Source organism: Entelurus aequoreus, linkage group LG02, assembly GCF_033978785.1.
Source record: "Entelurus aequoreus isolate RoL-2023_Sb linkage group LG02, RoL_Eaeq_v1.1, whole genome shotgun sequence".
Taxonomy (NCBI): domain Eukaryota; kingdom Metazoa; phylum Chordata; class Actinopteri; order Syngnathiformes; family Syngnathidae; genus Entelurus; species Entelurus aequoreus.
In genome coordinates this window covers 89,621,439-89,647,650 of record NC_084732.1, presented here as the reverse complement: position 1 = coordinate 89,647,650, position 26,212 = coordinate 89,621,439, and the positions used below count along the sequence as shown (strand labels likewise).

The 26,212-nt window shown below is 38.5% G+C and overlaps 1 protein-coding gene across 3 annotated transcripts in view; it reads right to left on the bottom strand.

Annotated features, from left to right (window-relative positions):
- scg3 (secretogranin III) overlaps positions 1-21,407 on the bottom strand; it is a 62,034-nt gene extending 40,627 nt beyond the window's left edge. Inside the window, exons 1-9 of one of the 3 annotated variants that reach the window (XM_062034138.1) lie at positions 21,206-21,407; positions 19,915-19,967; positions 19,474-19,516; positions 16,902-16,967; positions 16,569-16,721; positions 12,213-12,355; positions 4,391-4,522; positions 3,989-4,325; positions 3,168-3,284 (exon numbers count right to left, since the gene is read on the bottom strand). In XM_062034138.1, coding sequence (XP_061890122.1) covers positions 3,168-3,284; positions 3,989-4,325; positions 4,391-4,522; positions 12,213-12,355; positions 16,569-16,721; positions 16,902-16,967; positions 19,474-19,516; positions 19,915-19,967; positions 21,206-21,296 — 1,135 coding nt within the window. In that variant the 5' untranslated portion in view covers positions 21,297-21,407. Of the gene's footprint in view, positions 1-3,167; positions 3,285-3,988; positions 4,326-4,390; positions 4,523-12,212; positions 12,356-16,568; positions 16,968-19,473; positions 19,517-19,914; positions 19,968-21,205 lie in introns of all 3 variants that reach the window. The other 2 variants (XM_062034122.1, XM_062034130.1) reach the window with 2 other exon arrangements.
- Positions 21,408-26,212: the final 4,805 nt, after the last annotated feature.

Below are 26,212 nucleotides of genomic sequence, written 5' to 3'. Positions count from 1 at the left end.
ATCTAAGGAACTTGGGACTGACCAGCGTTTTACATCCCACTTGGAGGAACATCTGGTCAAACGCAACACTATACAATATTATCTATGATAGAACACTAAGTAGTGTTAAACAACAACTTATCTATACAATATTATCTATGATAGAACACTAAGTAGTGTTAAACAACAACTTATCTATTGATTGATTGATTGATTGATTGAGACTTTTATTAGTAGGTTGCACAGTGAAGTACATATTCCGTACAATTGACCACTAAATGGTAACACCCCAATAAGTTTTTCAACTTGTTTAAGTCGGGGTCCACTTAAATTGATTCACGATACAGATATATACTATCATATATACTATCATCATAATACAGTCATCACACAAGATAATCACAATGAATTATTTACATTATATACAATATTATATATGATAGAACACTAAGTAGTGTTAAAGAACAACTTATCTATATAATATTATCTATGATAGAACACTAAGTAGTGTTAAACAACAACTTATCTATACAATATTATCTATGATAGAACACTAAGTAGTGTAAAACAACAACTTATCTATACAATATTATCTATGATAGAACACTAAGTAGTGTTAAACAACAACTTATCTATACAATACTATCTATGATAGAACACTAAGTAGTGTTAAACAACAACTTATCTATATATTATTATCTATGATAGAACACTAAGTAGTGTTAAACAACAACTTATCTATATATTATTATCTATGATAGAACACTAAGTAGTGTTAAACAACAACTTATCTATATATTATTATCTATGATAGAACACTAAGTAGTGTTAAACAACAACTTATCTATACAATATTATCTATGATAGACCACTAAGTAGTGTTAAAGAACAACTTATCTGTACAATATTATCTATGATAGAACACTAAGTAGTGTTAAAGAACAACTTATCTATACAATATTATCTATGATAGAACACTAAGTAGTGTTAAAGAACAACTTATCTATACAATATTATCTATGATACAACACTAAGTAGTGTTAAAGAACAACTTATCTATACAATATTATCTATGATACAACACTAAGTAGTGTTAAACAACAACTTATCTATACAATATTATCTATGATAGAACACAAAGTAGTGTTAAACAACAACTTATCTATACAATATTATCTATGATATTTTTCTTCCACTCAGCCTCACTTTTCTTCCTGGTCTGTGTAGCGGACATCTTGTTTTTTAGTCGTTCTTTCTAATTAGCAGCTGGGACTCAGTCAGGTGGGCTGGTTGCTAGGCGACAGGCAATTCCCCACAAAGAAAAGGCGACAGCGTGGAAGCCCATGGTTACCATGGAAACGCTGACATATGCTTGTTTGTTGTGCCGAATGACGCCAGCAGATTTGATTGTGGGGCAGCTGCTGCTCAGGTCATGTTCCAACGGCTGTTTGCTAAAACTACACCAACACACGTGTCCCTTCTTTGTTTGCTAAAACTACACCAACACACGTGTCCCTTCTTTGTTTGCTAAAACTACACCAAGACACGTGTCCCTTCTTTGGTTGCTAAAACTACACCAACACACGTGTCCCTTCTTTGTTTGCTAAAACTACACCAAGACACGTGTCCCTTCTTTGGTTGCTAAAACTACACCAACACACGTGTCCCTTCTTTGGTTGCTAAAACTACACCAAGACACGTGTCCCTTCTTTGGTTGCTAAAACTACACCAACACACGTGTCCCTTCTTTGGTTGCTAAAACTACACCAACACACGTGTCCCTTCTTTGTTTGCTAAAACTACACCAAGACACGTGTCCCTTCTTTGTTTGCTAAAACTATAGGAAGACACGTGTCCCTTCTTTGTTTGCTAAAACTATAGGAAGACATGTGTCCCTTCTTTGTTTGCTAAAACTATAAGAAGACATGTGTCCATTCTTTGTTTGCTAAAACTATAGGAAGACATGTGTCCATTCTTTGTTTGCTAAAACTATAGGAAGACATGTGTCCATTCTTTGTTTGCTAAAACTATAGGAAGACACGTGTCCCTTCTTTGTTTGCTAAAACTATAGGAAGACATGTGTCCATTCTTTGTTTGCTAAAACTATAGGAAGACATGTGTCCCTTCTTTGTTTGCTAAAACTATAGGAAGACATGTGTCCATTCTTTGTTTGCTAAAACTATAGGAAGACATGTGTCCATTCTTTGTTTGCTAAAACTATAGGAAGACATGTGTCCCTTCTTTGTTTGCTAAAACTATAGGAAGACATGTGTCCCTTCTTTGTTTTTCATAAGATGCCATGTAAATAGTGTGAAAGTACAAATACTTTGATGATGTAAGTGAACATGTTTAGTCCAAAGATGCATTTAAATGCTCTTTTAGAAGGAGGATGACAATTTGGTGCAAATCTGGATAACCATGCAGAAAAAGGAGATTCTGTTTTCCTTTTGTCGTCCTTTTTCATCAAGATGTAAACAAGTAAGAAATGACAACAAGTCAATAAATACAAACATGAACTTCACTTCAGTGACTTGTCTTACCCAGATAGGCCACGCCCTCTTCAGGTGTGATGGTGCCGTACTTGACCATCATCTTGACAAAGTCTATCCTTAACTTAACTTAACTTTGTCTTATCCAGATAGGCCACGCCCTCTTCAGGTGTGATGGTGTCGTACTTGACCATCATCTTGACAAAGTCTATCCTTAACTTAACTTAACTTTGTCTTATCCAGATAGGCCACGCCCTCTTCAGGTGTGATGGTGTCGTACTTGACCATCATCTTGACAAAGTCTATCCTTAACTTAACTTTGTCTTACCCAGATAGGCCACGCCCTCTTCAGGTGTGATGGTGTCGTACTTGACCATCATCTTGACAAAGTCTATCCTTAACTTAACTTAACTTTGTCTTACCCAGATAGGCCACGCCCTCTTCAGGTGTGATGGTGTCGTACTTGACCATCATCTTGACAAAGTCTATCCTTAACTTAACTTAACTTTGTCTTACCCAGATAGGCCACGCCCTCTTCAGGTGTGATGGTGTCGTACTTGACCATCATCTTGACAAAGTCTATCCTTAACTTAACTTTGTCTTACCCAGATAGGCCACGCCCTCTTCAGGTGTGATGGTGCCGTACTTGACCATCATCTTGACAAAGTCTATCCTTAACTTAACTTAACTTTGTCTTACCCAGATAGGCCACGCCCTCTTCAGGTGTGATGGTGCCGTACTTGACCATCATCTTGACAAAGTCTATCAGCGTCTTCATGATGGTGATCAGAGTCTCTCTCTCCTCAGCATCTTCATCTGCAAACATCACATGTTGCCATGGCGATGATGTTATCTCTGTCTGTTTGGCTGCAGGGGGTCTTTATGATGGGAGTCGGAATAATTAGTGTGTGTGTGTGTGTGTGTGTGTGTGTGTGTGTGTGTGTGTGTGTGAGTGTGTGTGTGAGGCCCACTTCCTACGAGGACATCTTACACAAGTTGTGTGTGTGTGAGTGTGTGTGTGAGGCCCACTTCCTAGGAGGACATCTTACATAAGTTGTGTGTGTGTGTGTGTGTGTGTGTGTGTGTGTGTGTGTGTGTGTGTGTGTGTGTGTGTGTGTGTGTGTGTGTGAGGCCCACTTCCTAGGAGGACATCTTACATAAGTTGTGTGTGTGTGTGTGTGTGTGTGTGTGTGTGTGTGTGTGTGTGTGTGAGGCCCACTTCCTAGGAGGACATCTTACACAAGTTGTGTGTGTGTGTGTGTGTGCGTGTGTGTGTTTGTGCGTGCGTGCATGCATGCATGCGTGTTTGTGCGTGCGCCCACTTCCTTGGAGGACATGTTCCACAAGGAGCCATCACCATCACCATGAGTCCTCATCATCATGTCCACCACAAGAAGGTTGAGAAGATGAGCTCACCTGAATGGAGATGAAGATGAGCTCACCTGAATGGAGATGAAGATGAGCTCACCTGAATGGAGATGAAGATGAGCTCACCTGAATGGAGATGAAGATGAGCTCACCTGAATGGAGGCTCCTGAGCAGGCGGTAGAAGTTGGGGAAGTACTGCAGGTCCTGAAGACCGTCCTCTGGGTGGACTTCATTGTCGTCTTCAGTCTCATCTTCTTTGTCTTCTTTGCCCCACACCTTGTCTTCACTCTCATCTTCTGGGTCTTCTTTGCCCCACACCTTGTCTTCACTCTCATCTTCTGGGTCTTCTTTGTCCCACACCTTGTCTTCACTCTCATCTTCTGCCTTCCTGACCACCTCATCCATCACCTTCTCCTTCTCCTCCTCCTCCTCCTCCTCCTTCTTCTCCTTCTCCTCCTCCTCCTCCTCATTGGACTTCCATTTATCCTGCTGGGTCATTCCTCCCATCAACACCCAAAATGCAATCAATAAGTCCCCCAAAATGAATAACTCACTTCCTGCTTGTCCTTCACTTCTCTGATCTCCTCCTTGCTTTCTTCAACCTCCTTTTTGGCATTTTTGCTGATGAGATCCTGCAGAGCCTCGGCTACTTGGTACTCCAAAGTGTCTGCTTGGCTTGCTGTTATCTGAGGAACACACACAACATAGTCATCTTTGCTTAGTCCACACATTGTAGTACACAATCATGTTCATCTTTGCTTAGTCCACACATTGTAGTACACAATCATATTAATCTTTGCTTAGTCCACACATTGTAGTACACAATCATATTCATCTTTGCTTAGTCCAGATATTGTAGTACACAATCATATTCATCTTTTCTTAGTCCAGATATTGTAGTACACAATCATGTTCATCTTTGCTTAGTCCACACATTGTAGTACACAATCATATTAATCTTTGCTTAGTCCACACATTGTAGTACACAATCATATTCATCTTTGCTTAGTCCAGATATTGTAGTACACAATCATATTCATCTTTGCTTAGTCCAGATATTGTAGTACACAATCATATTCATCTTTGCTTAGTCCAGATATTGTAGTACACAATCATGTTCATCTTTGCTTAGTCCACACATTGTAGTACACAATCATATTAATCTTTGCTTAGTCCACACATTGTAGTACACAATCATATTCATCTTTGCTTAGTCCAGATATTGTAGTACACAATCATATTCATCTTTTCTTAGTCCAGATATTGTAGTACACAATCATATTCATCTTTGCTTAGTCCACACATTGTAGTACACAATCATATTCATCTTTGCTTAGTCCAGACATTGTAGTACACAATCATATTCATCTTTGCTTAGTCCAGATATTGTAGTACACAATCATATTCATCTTTGCTTAGTCCAGACATTGTAGTACACAATCATAGTCATCTTTGCTTAGTCCAGATATTGTAGTACACAATCATATTCATCTTTGCTTAGTCCAGATATTGTTGACACAATCATATTCATCTTTGCTTAGTCCAGACATTGTAGTACACAATCATATTTAGCTTTGCTTAGTCCAGATATAATTGTACACAATCATATTCATCATAGCTTAGTCCAGATATTGTTGTACACAATCATATTCATCTTTGCTTAGTCCAGATATTATTGTACACAATCATATTCATATTAGCTTAGTCCAGATATTATTGTACACAATCATATTCATCTTTGCTTAGTCCAGATATTATTGTACACAATCATATTCATCTTTGCTTAGTCCAGACATTGTTGTACACAACCGTATTCACATTTGCTTTTTCCAGATATTACTTTCCAAAATAATATTCATCTTTGCTTAGTACAGACATTTTTACAACTACACTGTACAATATAATAATAATTTTGTGTGCCTGATATGTTAAGATCCAAACAACAAGTACGAAATAGTGTGTGTACAAAGTATACAAATGTGTGTATTATTAGTGGTGGTGTTTTAGGTAATCTACTAAAACTGTGTGTACAATTACTAACAAATACAAAAATATGTGCAAACAGGTATTTGAGAGTATTATGGTATACACTATGTATATACAGTATACTGTATGTATATAAATATATATACATATATACAGTATATGCATTTATATGTATATATACATATATATATATGTATTTATATATATATACACTAGCGTTCAAAAGTTTGGGGTCACATGTAAATGTCCTTATTTTTGAAGGAAAAGCACTGTACTTTTCAATGAAGATAACTTGAAACTAGTCTTAACTTTACAGAAATACACTCTATACATTGCTAATGTGCTAAATGACTATTCTAGCTGCAAATGTCTGCTTTTTGGTGCAATATCTACATAGGTGTATAGAGGCCCATTTCCAGCAACTATCACTCCAGTGTTCTAATGGTACAATGTGTTTGCTCATTGGCTCAGAAGGCTAATTGATGATTAGAACACCCTTGTGCAATCATGTTCACACATCTGAAAACACTTTAGCTCGTTACAGAAGCTACAAAACTGACCTTCCTTTGAGCAGATTGAGTTTCTGGAGCATCACATTTGTGGGCTCAATTAAACGCTCAAAATGGCCAGAAAAAGAGAACTTTCATCTGAAACTTGACAGTCTATTCTTGTTCTTACAAATGAAGGCTATTCCACTAAATTGTTTGGGTGACCCCAAACTTTTGTATATATATATATATATATATATATATATATATATATATATATATATATATATATATATATATATATATATATATATATATATATATATATATATATACACTGTATATACATATACCATAATACTCTCAAATACCTCATTTGCACATATTTTTGTTCCTCGCCCGGACGCGGGTGACCAGGGCCCCCCTCTGGAGCCAGGCCGAAAGGTGGGGCTCTATGGCAAGCGCCTGGTGGCCGGCCTGTCTCCATGGGGCCCGGCCGGGCACAGCCTGAAAAGGTAACGTGGGTCCCCCCTCCAATGGGCTCAGCACTCATGGTAGAGGGCATAGAGGTCGGGTGCAGTGTGAGCTGGGCGGCAGTCGAAAGCAGGGCCCTTGGCAGTGTGATCCTCGGCTACAGAAGCTAGCTCTTGGGACGTGGGGGGGAAGGAGCCTGAGTTGGTGCGCGAGGTGGAGAATTCTCAGCCGGATTCAGTCGGACTCACTTCGACGCACAGCAAGGGCTCTGGAACCCATTCTCTCTTGAGAGAGAGGCTGGACTCTCTTCCACTCTGGTGTTGCAAGCAGTGAGAGGCGACTGGCTGGGGTGGCTATTCTCTTTGCCCCTCGGCTCAGAGCCTGTACCATGGACTTTACCCCAGTAGAGGAGAGGGTAGTTTCCCCTCCGGGTGGGGGGACGGGCCTGACTGTTGTTTGTGCTTACGCATCAAACAGCAGGTCAGAGTACCCACCCTTTTTGGATTCCCTCGAGGGAGTACTGGAGAGTGCTCCCTCAGGTAAATCCCTTGTTCTACTGGGGGACTTCAACGCTCATGTTGGCAACGACAGTGAAACCTGGAACAGCATCATTGGGAAGAACGACCGCCCGGATCTGAATCCGAGTGGTGTTTTGTTATTGGACTTTTGTGCTTGTCACAGATTGTCCATAACAAACACCATGTACAAACCTAAGGGTGTCCATATGTGCACTTGGCACCAGGACACCCTAGGCCACAGTTCCATGATCGACTTTGTAGTTGTGTCATTGGATTTGTGGTCTCATGTTTTGGACATTGGGGTGAAGACAGGGGCGGAGCTTTATACCGATCACCACCTAGTGGTGAGTTGGCTCCGATGGTGGGGGAGGATGCCGGACAGACCTGGCAGGCCCAAACGCATTGTGAGGGTCTGCTGGAAACGTGTAGCAGAGTCTCCTGTCAGAGAGAGTTTCAATTCCAACCTCCGAATGAACTTTTAACATGTCATGAGGAGGTGCTGGACATTGAGTCCGAGTGGACCTTGCTCTGTACCTCTATTGTCAAGACGGCCAATCGGAGCTGTGTGAGCAAGGTGGTTGGTGCCTGTCGTGGTGGTAATCCCAGAAGGAAGGAGTCCTATTGGGTCCTTTTGGCTCATGGGACTCCGAAGGCAGCGGACAGGTACCGACAGGCCAAGCGGGGCGTTGCATTGGCGGTTGCAGAGGAAAAAATTTGGACTTAGGAGGAGTTTGGCAAAGCCATGGAAAACGAATTCCGGACGGCTTCAAAGCCATTCTGGACCACCATCCGCTGCCTCAGGAGGGGGAAGCAGTGCACTGTCAACACCGTTTATGGTGGGGCTGCTGTGCTACTGACCTCGACTCAGATCATTTTGAATTGGTGGAGGGAATACTTCGAAGACCTCCTTTACCATGAATTGATTAACGTGGACCCCGACTTAAACAAGTTGAAAAACTTATTCGGGTGTTACCATTTAGTGGTCAATTGTACGGGACAGCAATTCTGGACCACCATCCGCCGCCTCAGGAAGGGGAAGCAGTGCACTGTCAACACCGTGTATGGTGAGGATGGTGTTCTGCTGACCTCGACTGCGAATGTTGTGGATCGGTGGAGGGAATACTTCGAAGACCTCCTCAATCCCACCTACACGTCTTCCTATGAGGAAGCAGTGCCTGGGGAATCTGTGGTGGGCTCTCCTATTTCTGGGGCTGAAGTTGCTGGGGTAGTTAAAAAACTCCTCGATGGCAGGACCCGGGGGTGGCTGAGATCCGCCCGGAGTTACTGATGGCTCTGGATGCTGTGGGGCTTTCTTGGTTGACAAGACTCTTCAGCATTGCATGGACATCGGGTACAGTGCCTCTGGATTGGCAGACTGGTGCAGTGGTTCCTCTCTTTAAGAAGGGGAACTGGAGAGTGTGTTCCAACTATGGTGGGATCACACTCCTCAGCCTCCTTGGTAAGATCTATTCAGGTGTACTGGATAGGAGGCTATGCCGGAAAGTCAAACCTCGGATTCAGGAGGAGCAGTGTGGTTTTCGTCCTGGTTGTGGACCTGTGGAACAGCTTTATACTCTCGGCAAGGTTCTCGAGGGTGCATGGGAGTTTGCCCAACCAGTCTTCATTTGCTTTGTGGACTTGGAGAAGGCATTTGACCGGTCCGTCGGGAAGTCTCGTGGGGAATGTTCAGAGAGTATGGGATATCGGACCGTCTGATTGTGGCGATTCGCTCCCTTTATGATCGGTGTCAGAACTTGGTCCACATTGTCGGCAGTAAGTCGGATCCGTTTCCAGTTGGACTTTGTCAGCGATTCTGTTTAGAACTTTTATGGATAGAATTTCTAGGTGCAGATGAGGGGATCAGGTTTGGTGGCTGCAGGATTAGGTCTCTGCTTTTTGCAGATGATGTGGTCATGATGGCTTCATCTGGTCAAGATCTTCAGCTCTCACTGGATTGGTTCGCAGCCGAGTGTGTAGCGAATGGGAAGAGAATCAGCACCTCCAAGTCGGAGTCCATGGTTCTCGCCCGGAAAAGGGTAGAGTGCCATCTCTGGGTTGGGGAGGAGATCTTTCCCCAAGTGGAGGAGTTCAAGTACCTCTGAGTCTTGTTCACAAGTGAGGGAAGAGAGGATCGTGAGATCGACAGGTGGATTGGTGTGTTATCTGCAGTGATGAAGACCCTGTATTGGTCCATCGTGGTGAAAAATGAGCTAAGTCAGAAGACAAAGCTTTCAATTTACCGGTGGATCTACGTTCCCATCCTCACCTATGGTCATGAACTTTGGGTTATGACCGAAAGTACAAGATCACGGGTACAAGCGGCCGAAATGAGTTTCCTCCGTCGGGCGGAGGGGCTCTCCATTAGAGATAGGGTGAGAAGCTCTCTCATTCGGGAGGAGCTCAGAGAAAAGCCGCTGCTCCTACACATGGAGAGGAGCCAGATGAGGTGGTTCAGGCATCTGGTCAGGATGCCCCCTGAACACCTTCCTTAGGGTCCCTTAGGAGGTGTTCAACCAGTAGGAGGCCACGGGAAAGACCCAGGACACGTTGGGGAGACTATGTCTCCCGGTTTGCCTGGAAATGCCTCAGGATCCCCCCCCCCCCTCCCCGAGGAGCTGGACCAAGTAGCTGGGGAGAGAGAATTCTGGGCTTCTCTGCTTAGGCTGCTGCCCCCACGACCCGACCTCAGATATACGGAAGAAGATGGATGGAAGAATGGAGTTGTAATAACCATCATATATTCTGCATATTTATGAAGACAAACACAGTCAATTATCATATTTACAGTATTATGTGTAATAACCATCATATATTCTGCATATTTATGAAGACAAACACAGTCAATTATCATATTTACAGTATTATGTGTAATAACCATCATATATTCTGCATATTTATGAAGACAAACACAGTCAATTATCATATTTACAGTATTATGTGTAATAACCATCATATATTCTGCATATTTATGAAGACAAACACAGTCAATTATCATATTTACAGTATTATGTGTAATAACCATCATATATTCTGCATATTTATGAAGACAAACACAGTCAATTATCATATTTACAGTATTATGTGTAATAACCATCATATATTCTGCATATTTATGAAGACAAACACAGTCAATTATCATATTTACAGTATTATGTGTAATAACCATCATATATTCTGCATATTCATGAAGACAAACACACTAAATAATTATATTTACAGAATTATGTGTAATAACCATCATATATTCTGCATAATTATGAAGACAAACACACTAAATAATTATATTTACAGAATTATGTGTAATAACCATCATATATTCTGCATATTTATGAAGACAAACACACTAAATAATTATATTTACAGAATTATGTGTAATAACCATCATATATTCTGCATATTCATGAAGACAAACACAGTCAATTATCATATTTACAGTATTATGTGTAATAACCATCATATATTCCGCATATTTAAATAAATAAATGATAAATGGGTTATACTTGTGTAGCGCTTTTCTACCTTCAAGGTACTCAAAGCGCTTTGACACTATTTCCACATTCACACACACATTCACACATTCACACACACATTCACACACACACATTCACACACACACATTCACACACACATTCACACACACATTCACACACACATTCACACACTGATGGCGGGAGCTGCCATGCAAGGCGCTAAGCATTTAAGTCTCATCTTAAAACTCATTTGTATACTCTAGCCTTTAAATAGACTCCCTTTTTAGACCAGTTGATCTGCCGTTTCTTTTCTTTTCTTTTCTACTCTGCTCCGGGGTGGACCGCTAGCCTGTCCATCAGATGGGGACATCTCTACGCTGCTGACCCGTCTCCGCTCGGGATGGTTCCCGCTGGCCCCACCATGGACTGGACTTTCGCTGATGTGTTGGACTTTCACAATATTATGTCAGACCCACTCGACACAGAGGATGTCGTTGTGGCTTGTACAGCCCTTTGAGACACTTGTGATTTAGGGCTATATAAATAAACATTGATTGATTGATTGATAACCAGCAGCCATCAGGAGCAAGGGTGAAGTGTCTTGCCCAAGGACACAACGGACGTGACTAGGATGGTAGAAGGTGGGAATTGAACCCCAGTAACCAGCAACACTCCCATTGCTGGCACGGCCACTCTACCAACTTCGCCACCCCGTCCATTTATGAAGACAAACACAGTAAATAATTATATTTACAGTATTATGTGTAATAATGAGCATATATTCTGCATATTCATGAAGACAAACACATGAAATGGATTGTCAACTATTTTGTTCATTTAAGAGACGCAGGAATTTCTTTGGTCATCTTTGCGTTCGATGAAATTTTGCGTGTTTTAGCAGACACCAACGTTGAGAAGATTGAAAGTGTTTTAGCAGACACCAACGTTGAGAAGATTGAAAGTGTTTTAGCAGACACCAAAGTTGAGAAGATTGAAAGTGTTTTAGCAGACACCAACGTTGAGAAGATTGAAAGTGTTTTAGCAGACACCAACGTTGAGAAGATTGAAAGTGTTTTAGCAGACACCAAAGTTGAGAAGATTGAAAGTGTTTTAGCAGACACCAACGTTGAGAAGATTGAAAGTGTTTTAGCAGACACCAACGTTGAGAAGATTGAAAGTGTTTTAGCAGACACCAACGTTGAGAAGATTGAAAGTGTTTTAGCAGACACCAACGTTGAGAAGATTGAAAGTGTTTTAGCAGACACCAACGTTGAGAAGATTGAAAGTGTTTTAGCAGACACCAACGTTGAGAAGATTGAAAGTGTTTTAGCAGACACCAACGTTGAGAAGATTGAAAGTGTTTTAGCAGACACCAACGTTGAGAAGATTGAAAGTGTTTTAGCAGACACCAACGTTGAGAAGATTGAAAGTTTGACCTACCAGGCCAAGTTTGAGCAGCTTGGAAACGATCCTGTCAAAGACGCCTCGGTCGTCCTCCTGGTAGATCTTGTTGGCCATCTTCTGGACGATGTCCTCCGAGGTCAGCATTGAACCGTCCACCTGACGGAACGTCTCCGGCTCATCTAAAAGGGGAGAAGATGTTAGCGTTAGCTAAGTCTGGTTGATTTTCTCTCCACCATACTTATTTTGGAATACAGGTACTCATACTAATACTGTACATAGTGAAATAATACAGTAGGTACTCATACTAATACTGTATATAGTGAAGTAATACAGTAGGTACTCATACTTATACTGTATATAGTGAAGTAATACAGTAGGTACTCATACTAATACTGTACATAGTGAAGTAATACAGTAGGTACTCATACTAATACTGTATATAGTGAAGTAATACAGTAGGTACTCATACTAATACTGTACATAGTGAAGTAATACAGTAGGTACTCATACTAATACTGTATATAGTGAAGTAATACAGTAGGTACTCATACTAATACTGTATATAGTGAAGTAATACAGTATGTACTCATACTAATACTGTATATAGTGAAGTAATACAGTAGGTACTCATACTTATACTGTATATAGTGAAGTAATACAGTAGGTACTCATACTAATACAGTATATAGTGAAGTAATATAGTAGGTACTCATACTAATACTGTATATAGTGAAGTAATACAGTAGGTACTCATACTAATACTGTATATAGTGAAGTAATATAGTAGGTACTCATACTAATACTGTATATAGTGAAGTAATATAGTAGGTACTCATACTAATACTGTATATAGTGAAGTAATACAGTAGGTACTCATACTAATACTGTATATAGTGAAGTAATACAGTAGGTACTCATACTAATACTGTATATAGTGAAGTAATATAGTAGGTACTCATACTAATACTGTATATAGTGAAGTAATATAGTAGGTACTCATACTAATACTGTATATAGTGAAGTAATATAGTAGGTACTCATACTAATACTGTATATAGTGAAGTAATATAGTAGGTACTCATACTAATACTGTATATAGTGAAGTAATACAGTATGTACTGATGGAAGCAGATCAGAATCATATCCATATTTAAGTGTTACTTCTTTCTAAAAACTCCTATAGTCATATTTACATCAGCTAATGTCTCGTGTGGTACAAAGTGCTTGGATTCGAGTGTCCTTGGTTAGAGTCAGAGCACTGTCTTTGTTGAGACTGCCATTACATTCCTAAGATAAGAAGCACAGCTACACTGGGGAAACAGCAGGTGGGGGGGGGACAGGAGAAGGAGGAAGTAGAGAGGAGTTCCGGGGTTTTGGTAGACCGATCTGGACCGGGCTAGGGAATGCTTGGGTGCTGGATTGGTCTCAGGTTTGTCCTCTAAGCTTGGAGAATAAACCACAAAATACCAACTTCTGCCTGGTGATTGAATATAAACAACAGCATATTGACATAAAAAGAATCTGGGAGAGACTAGCAATTTGAATTCCCCATTGGAGGAATGCTGGTCGACGCAACAATACTCATACTAATACTGTATATAGTGAAGTAATATAGTAGGTACTCATACTAATACTGTATATAGTGAAGTAATATAGTAGGTACTCATACTAATACTGTATATAGTGAAGTAATATAGTAGGTACTCATACTAATACTGTATATAGTGAAGTAATATAGTAGGTACTCATACTAATACTGTATATAGTGAAGTAATACAGTAGGTACTCATACTAATACTGTATATAGTGAAGTAATACAGTAGGTACTCATACTAATACTGTATATAGTGAAGTAATACAGTAGGTACTCATACTTATACTGTATATAGTGAAGTAATACAGTAGTTACTCATACTAATACAGTATATAGTGAAGTAATACAGTATGTACTCATACTAATACTGTATATAGTGAAGTAATACAGTAGGTACTCATACTAATACTGTATATAGTGAAGTAATACAGTAGGTACTCATACTAATACAGTATATAGGGAAGTAATACAGTAGGTACTCATACTAATACTGTATATAGTGAAGTAATACAGTAGGTACTCATACTAATACTGTATATAGTGAAGTAATACAGTAGGTACTCATACTAATACTGTATATAGTGAAGTAATACAGTAGGTACTCATACTAATACAGTATATAGTGAAGTAATACAGTAGGTACTCATACTAATACTGTATATAGTGAAGTAATATAGTAGGTACTCATACTAATACTGTATATAGTGAAGTTATACAGTAGTTACTCAAAGTAATACTGTATATAATGAAGTAATACAGTAGGTACTCATACTAATACTGTATAAAGTGATTTAATACAGTAATTACTAATACTAATACTGTATACAGTGATGTAATACAGTAAGTACTCATACTAATACTGTATACAGTGATGTAATACAGTAAGTACTCATACTAATACTGTATATAGTGATGTAACACAGTAAGTATTAATACTAATACTGCATATAGTGATGTAATACAGTAGGTATTAATACTGTATATAGTGATGTAATAAAGTAGCTACTAATACTGTATATAGTGATGTAGTAAAGTAGCTACTCATACTGTATATAGTGATGTAATGCAGTAGGTAATAATACTGTATATGGTGATGTAATACAGTAGGAACAAATACTGTAAATAGTGATGTAATACAGTAGGAACTAATACTGTCTATGGTGATGTAATACAGTAGGTACTAATATTGTATATGGTGATGTAATACAGTAGGTATTCATACTGTATATGGTGATGTAATACAGTAGGTATTCATACTAATGACAACCAGGTGGGTGTGGCAGTGAGTGCATGAAGCAATGGTAAGAATGAAAATAATACATACTAATATATTATAATAAATATCAAATAAAGTATTTCCAAAGTACTGACAAGATATACGGTTAATACTTTGGCTGAGGAAAAGTCAGGTTTTAAATTACTTTTCTTAGATATTATCCTTGCAAAATGGGGTCAAAGGTAACCCAGTAGGCAACAACCTCTCAGCTACCGTACTTGCTACTATACCTACTGTACTTGCTACTATACCTACTGTACTTGCTACTACACCTACTGTACTTGTTATTGTAACTTGCTACTATACCTACTGTACTTGTTACTGTAACTTGTTACTATACCTGCTGTACTTGCTACTGTTTTTGCTACTGTACTTGCTACTACACCTACTGTGCTTGCTACTGTACTTGCTACTGCACCTACTGTGCTTGCTACTGTACTTGCTACTATACCGGCTGTACTTGCTACTATACCTACTGTGCTTGCTACTGTACTTGCTACTGTACTTGCTACTGTGCTTGCTACTGTACTTGCTACTATACCTACTGTGCTTGCTACTGTACTTGCTACTATACCTACTGCGCTTGCTCCAGTACTTGCTACTGTACTTGCTACTGTACCTACTGTGCTTGCTCCAGTACTTGCTACTGTACTTGCTACTGTACTTGCTACTATACCTACTGTGCTTGCTCCAGTACTTGCTCCAGTACTTGCTACTATACCTACTGTACTTGCTACTATACCTACTGTACTTGTTATTGTAACTTTCTACTATACCTACTGTACTTGTTACTGTAACTTGTTACTATACCTGCTGTACTTGCTACTGTTTTTGCTACTGTACTTGCTACTACACCTACTGTGCTTGCTACTGTACTTGCTACTATACCGGCTGTACTTGCTACTATACCTACTGTGCTTGCTACTGTACTTGATACTACACCTACTGTGCTTGCTACTGTACTTGCTACTATACCTACTGTGCTTGCTACTGTACTTGCTACTATACCTACTGCGCTTGCTCCAGTACTTGCTACTGTACTTGCTACTGTACCTACTGTGCTTGCTCCAGTACTTGCTACTGTACTTGCTACTGTACTTGCTACTATACCTACTGTGCTTGCTCCAGTACTTGCTACTGTACTTGCTACTGTACCTACTGTGCTTGCTCCAGTACTTGCTACTGTACTTGCTACTGTACTTGCTACTATACCTACTGTGCTTGCTCCAGTACTTGCTCCAGTACTTTCTACTATACCTACTGTACTTGCTACTGTACTTGCTACTGTGCTTGCTACTATACCTACAGTACTTGCTACTGTGCTTGCTCCAGTACTTGCTACTGTACTTGCTACTGTACTTGCTACTATACCTACTGTGCTTGCTCCAGTACTTGCTACTATACCTATTGTACTTGCTACTGTACTTGCTACTGTGCTTGCTACTATACCTACTGTGCTTGCTACTGTACTTGCTAGTGTACTTGCTACTGTACTTGCTAGTGTGCTTGCTCCAGTACTTGCCATGTTCCATGGCGTTCTTGGTAGAATCATAGTCCTGCGCCAGACGTCTACTCTTGGTGGAATCCGAGTCATCTGGAACAAAGTGATGCTTCACCGCCTTCACCTTCTGGCTGTGGACCACAACCTCATCATCCTGGTCCTCATCCTGGTCCTCATCCTGGTCCTCATCCTGGTCCTTCACCTTCTGGCTGTGGACCACAACCTCATCATCCTGGTCCTCATCCTGGTCCTCATCCTGGTCCTCATCCTGGTCCTTCACCTTCTGGCTGTGGACCACAACCTCATCATCCTGGTCCTCATCCTGGTCCTCATCCTGGTCCTCATCCTGGTCCTTCACCTTCTGGCTGAGGACCACAAGCTGATCATCCTGGTCCTCATCCTGGTCCTCCTGCTTCCTCTCTGAGTGGACAACACATCACATCATCAATGTCGGGTATCAGTCCAATATCATCAAAAACCTGACAAATATCGCATGTTATGTGCCAGCGTGATTACTTATGTCTGATATCATATGCAAAACTAGCATTCCTTCAGCGTCTTTACTTGTGTGGCATATCATGTGCGATACAAGCAGAGTGTTTACTTGTGTGAGATATCATATGCAAAACAAGCAGTCCTTCAGCGTCTTTACATGTGTGGTATATCATGTGCGATACAAGCAGAGTGTTTACTTGTGTGTGATATCATATGCAAAACAAGCAGTCCTTCAGCGTCTTTACTTGTGTGGGATATCATGTGCGATACAAGCAGCGTGTTTACTTGTGTGAGATATCATATGCAAAACAAGCAGTCCTTCAGCGTCTTTACTTGTGTGGGATATCATGTGCGATACAAGCAGAGTGTTTACTTGTGTGAGATATCATATGCAAAACAAGCAGTCCTTCAGCGTCTTTACTTGTGTGGGATATCATGTGCGATACAAGCAGAGTGTTTACTTGTGTGAGATATCATATGCAAAACAAGCAGTCCTTCAGCGTCTTTACTTGTGTGGGATATCATGTGCGATACAAGCAGCGTGTTTACTTGTGTGAGATATCATATGCAAAACAAGCAGTCCTTCAGCGTCTTTACTTGTGTGGGATATCATGTGCGATACAAGCAGAGTGTTTACTTGTGTGAGATATCATATGCAAAACAAGCAGTCCTTCAGCGTCTTTACTTGTGTGGGATATCATGTGCGATACAATGAGTCCTTCAGCGTGTTTACCTGTGTGTGATATCATGTGTAATACAAGGAGTCCTTCAGCGTGTTTACTTGTGTGTGATATCATGTGCGATACAAGCAGTCCTGCAGCATGTACATGTGTGTGAGATATCATGTTCGATACAAACAATCCTGTAGTGTCTTTACTTGTGTAAGATACCATATGGGATACAAGCAGTTCTTCAGCTTGTTTGCTTGTGTGCGAGGTCATGTGCGATATTAGTTGTCTTGCAGCGTGTTTACTTGAGTGTGAGATATCATGTGCGATACAAGCAGTCCTGCAGTATTTACTTGTGTGTGATATTATATGCGATACAAGCAGTCCTGCAGCGGGTTTACTTGTGTAAGATATCATGTGCGATACAAGCAGTCCTGCATTGTGTTTACTTTTATGTGATATCATTTGTGATGCAAGCAGTCCTGCAGAGTGTTCACTTATGTGTGATATCATGTGCGATACAAGCAGTCCTGCAGAGTGTTTACTTGTGTGTGATATCATGTGTGATACAAGCAGTCCTGCAGAGTGTTTACCAGTGTGTGATATCATGTGCGATACAAGCAGTCCTGCAGCGTGTTTACTCGTGTGATATCATGTGCGATACAAGCAGAGTGTTTACTTGTGTGAGATATCATGTGCGATACAAGCAGTCCTGCAGTATTTACTTGTGTGTGATATTATGTGCGATACAAGCAGTCCTGCAGCAGGTTTACTTGTGTAAGATATCATGTGCGATACAAGCAGTCCAGCAGCGTGTTTACTTTTGTGTGATATCATTTGTGATGCAAGCAGTCCTGCAGAGTGTTTACTTGTGTGTGATATCATGTGCGATACAAGCAGTCCTGCAGAGTGTTTACTTGTGTGTGATATCATGTGTGATACAAGCAGTCCTGCAGAGTGTTTACCTGTGTGTGATATCATGTGCGATACAAGCAGTCCTGCAGTGTGTTTACTCGTGTGATATCATGCGCGATACAAGCAGAGTGTTTACTTGTGTGTGATATCATGTGCGATACAAGCAGTCCTGCATCGTGTTTACTTGTGTGATATCATGTGTGATATAAGCAGAGTGTTTACTTGTGTGAGATATCATGTGCGATACAAGCAGAGTGTTTACTCTGGACATCCAGTTAACATGTAAGTGTCCTCCAATAATTACACTCATTTACAAAAGGTAAACATGCTACTCGGAGCTAGCAGCTACACAGCAGCTAAGCGTAGGTAATAATCATAGAAGCACATTTGTCAACAAGTATCACATAATCATAGTTGCTAAATACACATACAAAGTCTCCAAGGCAGACGCATACTAGAAAGTATCCAGTAACAACCGTGTCCGCATCAATCCACATATTGCGTCATGAGCTAAACTGAACTTGTTGATGCTTAATGAAAACACTCCACTTCAACTTAAAGAAGGCATAAATCCATTCCTGGCGGTTAATAATAAATAGGTTTGTGTTGTTTATTGTTGGACTTCTTTCATTTCAACACCTTTACTTAAAAGTGCTATTAAATATCATATACTATCATTTATATTATAGAAGACTATATAATATATGATATGATATACTATGCTATAAAATAATACAATATAATATATTATACAATAACATAACATCATTTAATATAATACTATACAAGACAATATAATACAAAATAATACATGATATAATATAATATAATTTACAGTTTCCTCTTACCAGCCAACTGTACTGCAGCTTTCACATTGTCCGCCTCAGCAATCTGATCAAATAACAAACACTCAATCAATATTTACAAACTGTTGCTTATCCATATATATATATATATATATATATATATATATATATATATATATATATATATATATATATATATATATATATATATATATATATATATATATATATATATATATATATATATATATATATTTGTATGTGTGTGTAGCATCTTTGCAATAATGAGACATATTTACTACTGTATGTGAGACATATTTACTACTGTATGTGAGACATATTTACTACTGTATGTGAGACATATTTACTACTGTATGTGAGACATATTTACTACTGTATGTGAGACATATTTACTACTGTATGTGTTGATAAATGTGCACTGTCCCTTTAAATAAAGAAAGCAACAAACTGAGAGAGCCTCACCTGCTCTTCAGGTAATCTTTCTCCTGTCAGCAGTCCATCATACAAGAATTGATCTGACAACAAACATAATATCGCATCACTTGTTATTGAATCACACATCTTTATTACTTTATGTTACACACGCTGACCCCCCCCCCCCCCCCACCCCCGCCAGACCTTAATCGGATTATCAAAGAAAAGCTTAAAGTGAGTCAGAAATAGAACACATGCGTCTTAACTTTGCTGGGTTCTGTTAGCCAGCGCATTTAGCCTTAATCCATGGAAACAACATCAACAATGATCACAACTGAACTGTAAATAATAAACAACATCAACAATGATCACAACTGAACTGTAAATAATAAACAACATCAACAATGATCACAACTGAACTGTAAATAATAAACAACATCAACAATGATCACAACTGAACTGTAAATAATAAACAACATTAACAATGATCACAACTGAACTGTAAATAATAAACAACATCAACAATGATCACAACTGAACTGGAAATAATAAACATCAACAATAATTACAACTGAACTGTAATTAGTAAACAACATCAAGAATAATTAGAACTCAACTGTAAATAATAAACAACGTCAACACTAATTAGAAGTGAAGTGTAATTAATAAACAACATCAACAATAATTAGAGCTGAACTGTAAATAATAAACAACATCAACAATAATTAGAACTGAACTGTAAATAATAAACAACATCCACAATAATTAGAAGTGAAGTGTAATTAACAAACAATAATTAGAAGTGAAGTATAATGAACAAACAAGAATTAGAAGTGAAGTATAATGAATAAACAATAATTAGAAGTGAAGTATAATGAATAAACAATAATTACAAGTGAAGTATAATGAACAAACAATAATTAGAAGTGAAGTATAATGAACAAACAATAATTACAAGTGAATTATAATGAACAAACAATAATTAGAAGTGAAGTATAATGAACAAACAAGAATTAGAAGTGAAGTATAATGAATAAACAATAATTAGAAGTGAAGTATAATGAACAAACAATAATTAGAAGTGAAGTATAATGAACAAACAATAATTAGAAGTGAAGTATAATGAATAAACAATAATTAGAAGTGAAGTATAATGAACAAACAATAATTAGAAGTGAAGTATAATGAATAAACAATAATTATAAGCAGTTTGTTTGATGTTTTTGATGGCAACTTTGACAAGAGATGAATGATGATTTGCTCCTCGAGCCATCCATTTTCTAGCGCTTGTCCCTAACGATTGCAGTAACAATGGTGATGTTTGAAAAGGCCAACTCACCCTCGCCGGATGGTGTCGGGGTTGGAAAAGCGGAGGTTTGATATGAGAAGAGCAGAAGATGAAAGAAGATGCCGACGTGTTTGGACGCCATCCTCGTGGAATAATCAATAATCAATAATGCGATGATGAAAGATGATGCTGCCAAATCTCGGAGGTTGTGCTGGGAAAGAAGACGCAGATCTTCAGCATCACTGCCAGCATGGAACAGCTGACTGGGGGGCGGGGCTTGGGGGAGGAGCCTAACGCTGTAAAGACGCTGAAAGAAAGTCTGTGACGTCACCGTGTTTGTCTGTTTAATACATACAACTAAATCATAAGAACCAATCATTTATTTATCAACTTTACAATCAGAATCTGATTTAAAACATCATCTAATGAATTAATGTATCAACTTTACAATCATAATCTCTGATTTAAAACATCATTTATTGAAATGAATTAATTTATTAACTTTACAATCATAATCGATCTGATTTACAAGATAATCTATTAAATTATTTACAAACTTTACAATCATAATGCATTTGATTTAAAACATAATTTTATGAATTAATTTATTAACTTTACAATCATAATCCATGTGAATTAAAACATAATCTAATGAATTAATTGATTAACTTTACATTCATAATCTATCGGATTTAATATATAATCTAATTAATTAATTTATTAACTTTATAATCATAATTTATCTGATTTAAAACATATCTAATTAATTAATTTATAACATTTACAATCATAATCTATCTGATTTCAAACATATATAATAAATTAATTATACATTACGGTATAGCTCGGTTGGTAGAGCGGCCGTGCCAGCAACTTGAGGGTTGCAGGTTCGATCCCCGCTTCCGCCATCCTAGTCACTTCCGTTGTGTCCTTGGGCAAGACACTTTACCCACCTGCTCCCAGTGCCACCCACACTGGTTTAAATGTAACTTAGATATTGGGTTTCACTATGTAAAGCGCTTTGAGTCACTTGAGAAAAAGCGCTATATAAATGTAATTCACTTCACTTCACTTCACTACATTGATCATGTGACATGTGTAAGAGGAACATTGATCATGTGTAACAGGAACATTGATCATGTGACATGTGTAAGAGGAACATTGATCATGTGTAACAGGAACATTGATCATGTGACATGTGTAACAGGAACATTGATCATGTGACATGTGTAACAGGAACATTGATCATGTGTAACAGGAACATTGATCATGTGTAAGAAGAACATTGATCATGTGTAACAGGAACATTGATCATGTGACATGTGTAAGAGGAACATTGATCATGTGTAACAGGAACATTGATCATGTGACATGTGTAACAGGAACATTGATCATGTGACATGTGTAACAGGAACATTGATCATGTGTAACAGGAACATTGATCATGTGTAAGAAGAACATTGATCATGTGTAACAGGAACATTGATCATGTGTAAGAGGAACATTGATCATGTGTAAGAGGAACATTGATCATGTGTAAGAGGAACATTGATCATGTGTAACAGGAACATTGATCATGTGTAAGAGGAACATTGATCATGTGTAAGAGGAACATTGATCATGTGTAAGAGGAACATTGATCATGTGTAACAGGAACATTGATCATGTGTAAGAGGAACATTGATCATGTGTAACAGGAACATTGATCATGTGTAAGAGGAACATTGATCATGTGTAACAGGAACATTGATCATGTGTAAGAGGAACATTGATCATGTGTAACAGGAACATTGATCATGTGTAAGAGGAACATTGATCATGTGTAACAGGAACATTGATCATGTGTAACAGGAACATTGATCATGTGTAAGAGGAACATTGATCATGTGTAACAGGAACATTGATCATGTGTAACAGGAACATTGATCATGTGTAAGAGGAACATTGATCATGTGTAACAGGAACATTGATCATGTGTAACAGGAACATTGATCATGTGACATGTGTAAGAGGAACATTGATCATGTGTAAGAGGAACATTGATCATGTGTAACAGGAACATTGATCATGTGTAAGAGGAACATTGATCATGTGTAACAGGAACATTGATCATGTGTAAGAGGAACATTGATCATGTGTAACAGGAACATTGATCATGTGTAACAGGAACATTGATCATGTGTAAGAGGAACATTGATCATGTGTAACAGGAACATTGATCATGTGTAACAGGAACATTGATCATGTGTAAGAAGAACATTGATCATGTGTAACAGGAACATTGATCATGTGTAAGAGGAACATTGATCATGTGTAACAGGAACATTGATCATGTGTAAGAAGAACATTGATCATGTGTAAGAAGAACATTGATCATGTGTAACAGGAACATTGATCATGTGTAAGAGGAACATTGATCATGTGTAACAGGAACATTGATCATGTGTAAGAAGAACATTGATCATGTGTAAGAAGAACATTGATCATGTGTAACAGGAACATTGATCATGTGTAAGAGGAACATTGATCATGTGTAAGAGGAACATTGATCATGTGTAAGAGGAACATTGATCATGTGTAAGAGGAACATTGATCATGTGTAAGAGGAACATTGATCATGTGTAACAGGAACATTGATCATGTGTAAGAGGAACATTGATCATGTGTAACAGGAACATTGATCATGTGTAAGAGGAACATTGATCATGTGTAAGAGGAACATTGATCATGTGTAACAGGAACATTGATCATGTGATTGGGATGTAAAGAAGTTTCATTCATTGCTAGAAGTCCAACTTTGAGTTGCTCAGTAGCTGCTTAACTTCATTCAAGTTTGACAAAATACTTCCAATGTTAAGACAGCCTTTAAGTCCCAAATCACCTTTGAATGATTGACAGTCTGAACATATTTCATATCACCTTTGAATGATTGACAGTCTGAACATATTTCATATCACCTTTGAATGATTGACAGTCTGAACATATTTCATATCACCTTTGAATGATTGACAGTCTGAACATATTTCATATCACCTTTGAATGATTGACAGTCTGAACATATTTCATATCAACTTTGAATGATTGACAGTCTGAACATATTTCATATCACCTTTGAATGATTGACAGTCTGAACATATTTCATATCAACTTTGAATGATTGACAGTCTGAACATATTTCATATCACCTTTGAATGATTGACAGTCTGAACATATTTCATATCACCTTTGAATGATTGACAGTCTGAACATATTTCATATCACCTTTGAATGATTGACAGTCTGAACATATTTCATATCAACTTTGAATGATTGACAGTCTGAACATATTTCATATCACCTTTGAATGATTGACAGTCTGAACATATTTCATATCACCTTTGAATGATTGACAGTCTGAACATATTTCAGTTCACCTTTGAATGATTGACAGTCTGAACATATTTCATATCACCTTTGAATGATTGACAGTCTGAACATATTTCATATCACCTTTGAATGATTGACAGTCTGAACATATTTCAGTTCTTTTTGCTTGTTGGTTGCATAATTTGCACTTGTTAACTTGGCTGAATGTTGATGGGTGGCATGGAAAGGGACAAGCGGTAGAAAATGGATGGGTGGCATGGAGTTCAGCTTGATTGGGAAGTGTCCATCTTGCTCAGGGCCAGTGGGAGTCCTCATCAGGGCAATGCCAGAAGTATCCACAAGATGGTGCTGTTGAACATCCTTCATATGCAACTAGGCTACATTTGTCTTGATATTTTTCATGGGACCGAGAGGAAGTTGTATATCAGGACCCTTCTTCCTACTCATTATAAGAGGAAGTTGTATATCAGGACCCTTCTTCCTACTCATTATAAGAGGAAGTTGTATATCAGGACCCTTCTTCCTACTCATTATAAGAGGAAGTTGTATATCAGGACCCTTCTTCCTACTCATTATAAGAGGAAGTTGTATATCAGGACCCTTCTTCCTACTCATTATAAGAGGAAGTTGTATATCAGGACCCTTCTTCCTACTCATTATAAGAGGAAGTTGTATATCAGGACCCTTCTTCCTACTCATTATAAGAGGAAGTTGTATATCAGGACCCTTCTTCCTACTCATTATAAGAGGAAGTTGTATATCAGGACCCTTCTTCCTACTCATTATAAGAGGAAGTTGTATATCAGGACCCTTCTTCTTACTCCTTATAAGAGGAAGTTGTATATCAGGACCCTTCTTCCTACTCATTATAAGAGGAAGTTGTATATCAGGACCCTTCTTCCTACTCATTATAAGAGGAAGTTGTATATCAGGACCCTTCTTCCTACTCATTATAAGAGGAAGTTGTATATCAGGACCCTTCTTCCTACTCATTATAAGAGGAAGTTGTATATCAGGACCCTTCTTCCTACTCCTTATAAGAGGAAGTTGTATATCAGGACCCTTCTTCCTACTCATTATAAGAGGAAGTTGTATATCAGGACCCTTCTTCCTACTCATTATAAGAGGAAGTTGTATATCAGGACCCTTCTTCCTACTCATTATAAGAGGAAGTTGTATATCAGGACCCTTCTTCTTACTCCTTATAAGAGGAAGTTGTATATCAGGACCCTTCTTCCTACTCATTATAAGAGGAAGTTGTATATCAGGACCCTTCTTCTTACTCATTATAAGAGGAAGTTGTATATCAGGACCCTTCTTCCTACTCATTATAAGAGGAAGTTGTATATCAGGACCCTTCTTCTTACTCATTATAAGAGGAAGTTGTATATCAGGACCCTTCTTCCTACTCATTATAAGAGGAAGTTGTATATCAGGACCCTTCTTCTTACTCATTATAAGAGGAAGTTGTATATCAGGACCCTTCTTCCTACTCATTATAAGAGGAAGTTGTATATCAGGACCCTTCTTCCTACTCATTATAAGAGGAAGTTGTATATCAGGACCCTTCTTCCTACTCATTATAAGAGGAAGTTGTATATCAGGACCCTTCTTCTTACTCATTATAAGAGGAAGTTGTATATCAGTACCCTTCTTCCTACTCATTATAAGAGGAAGTTGTATATCAGGACC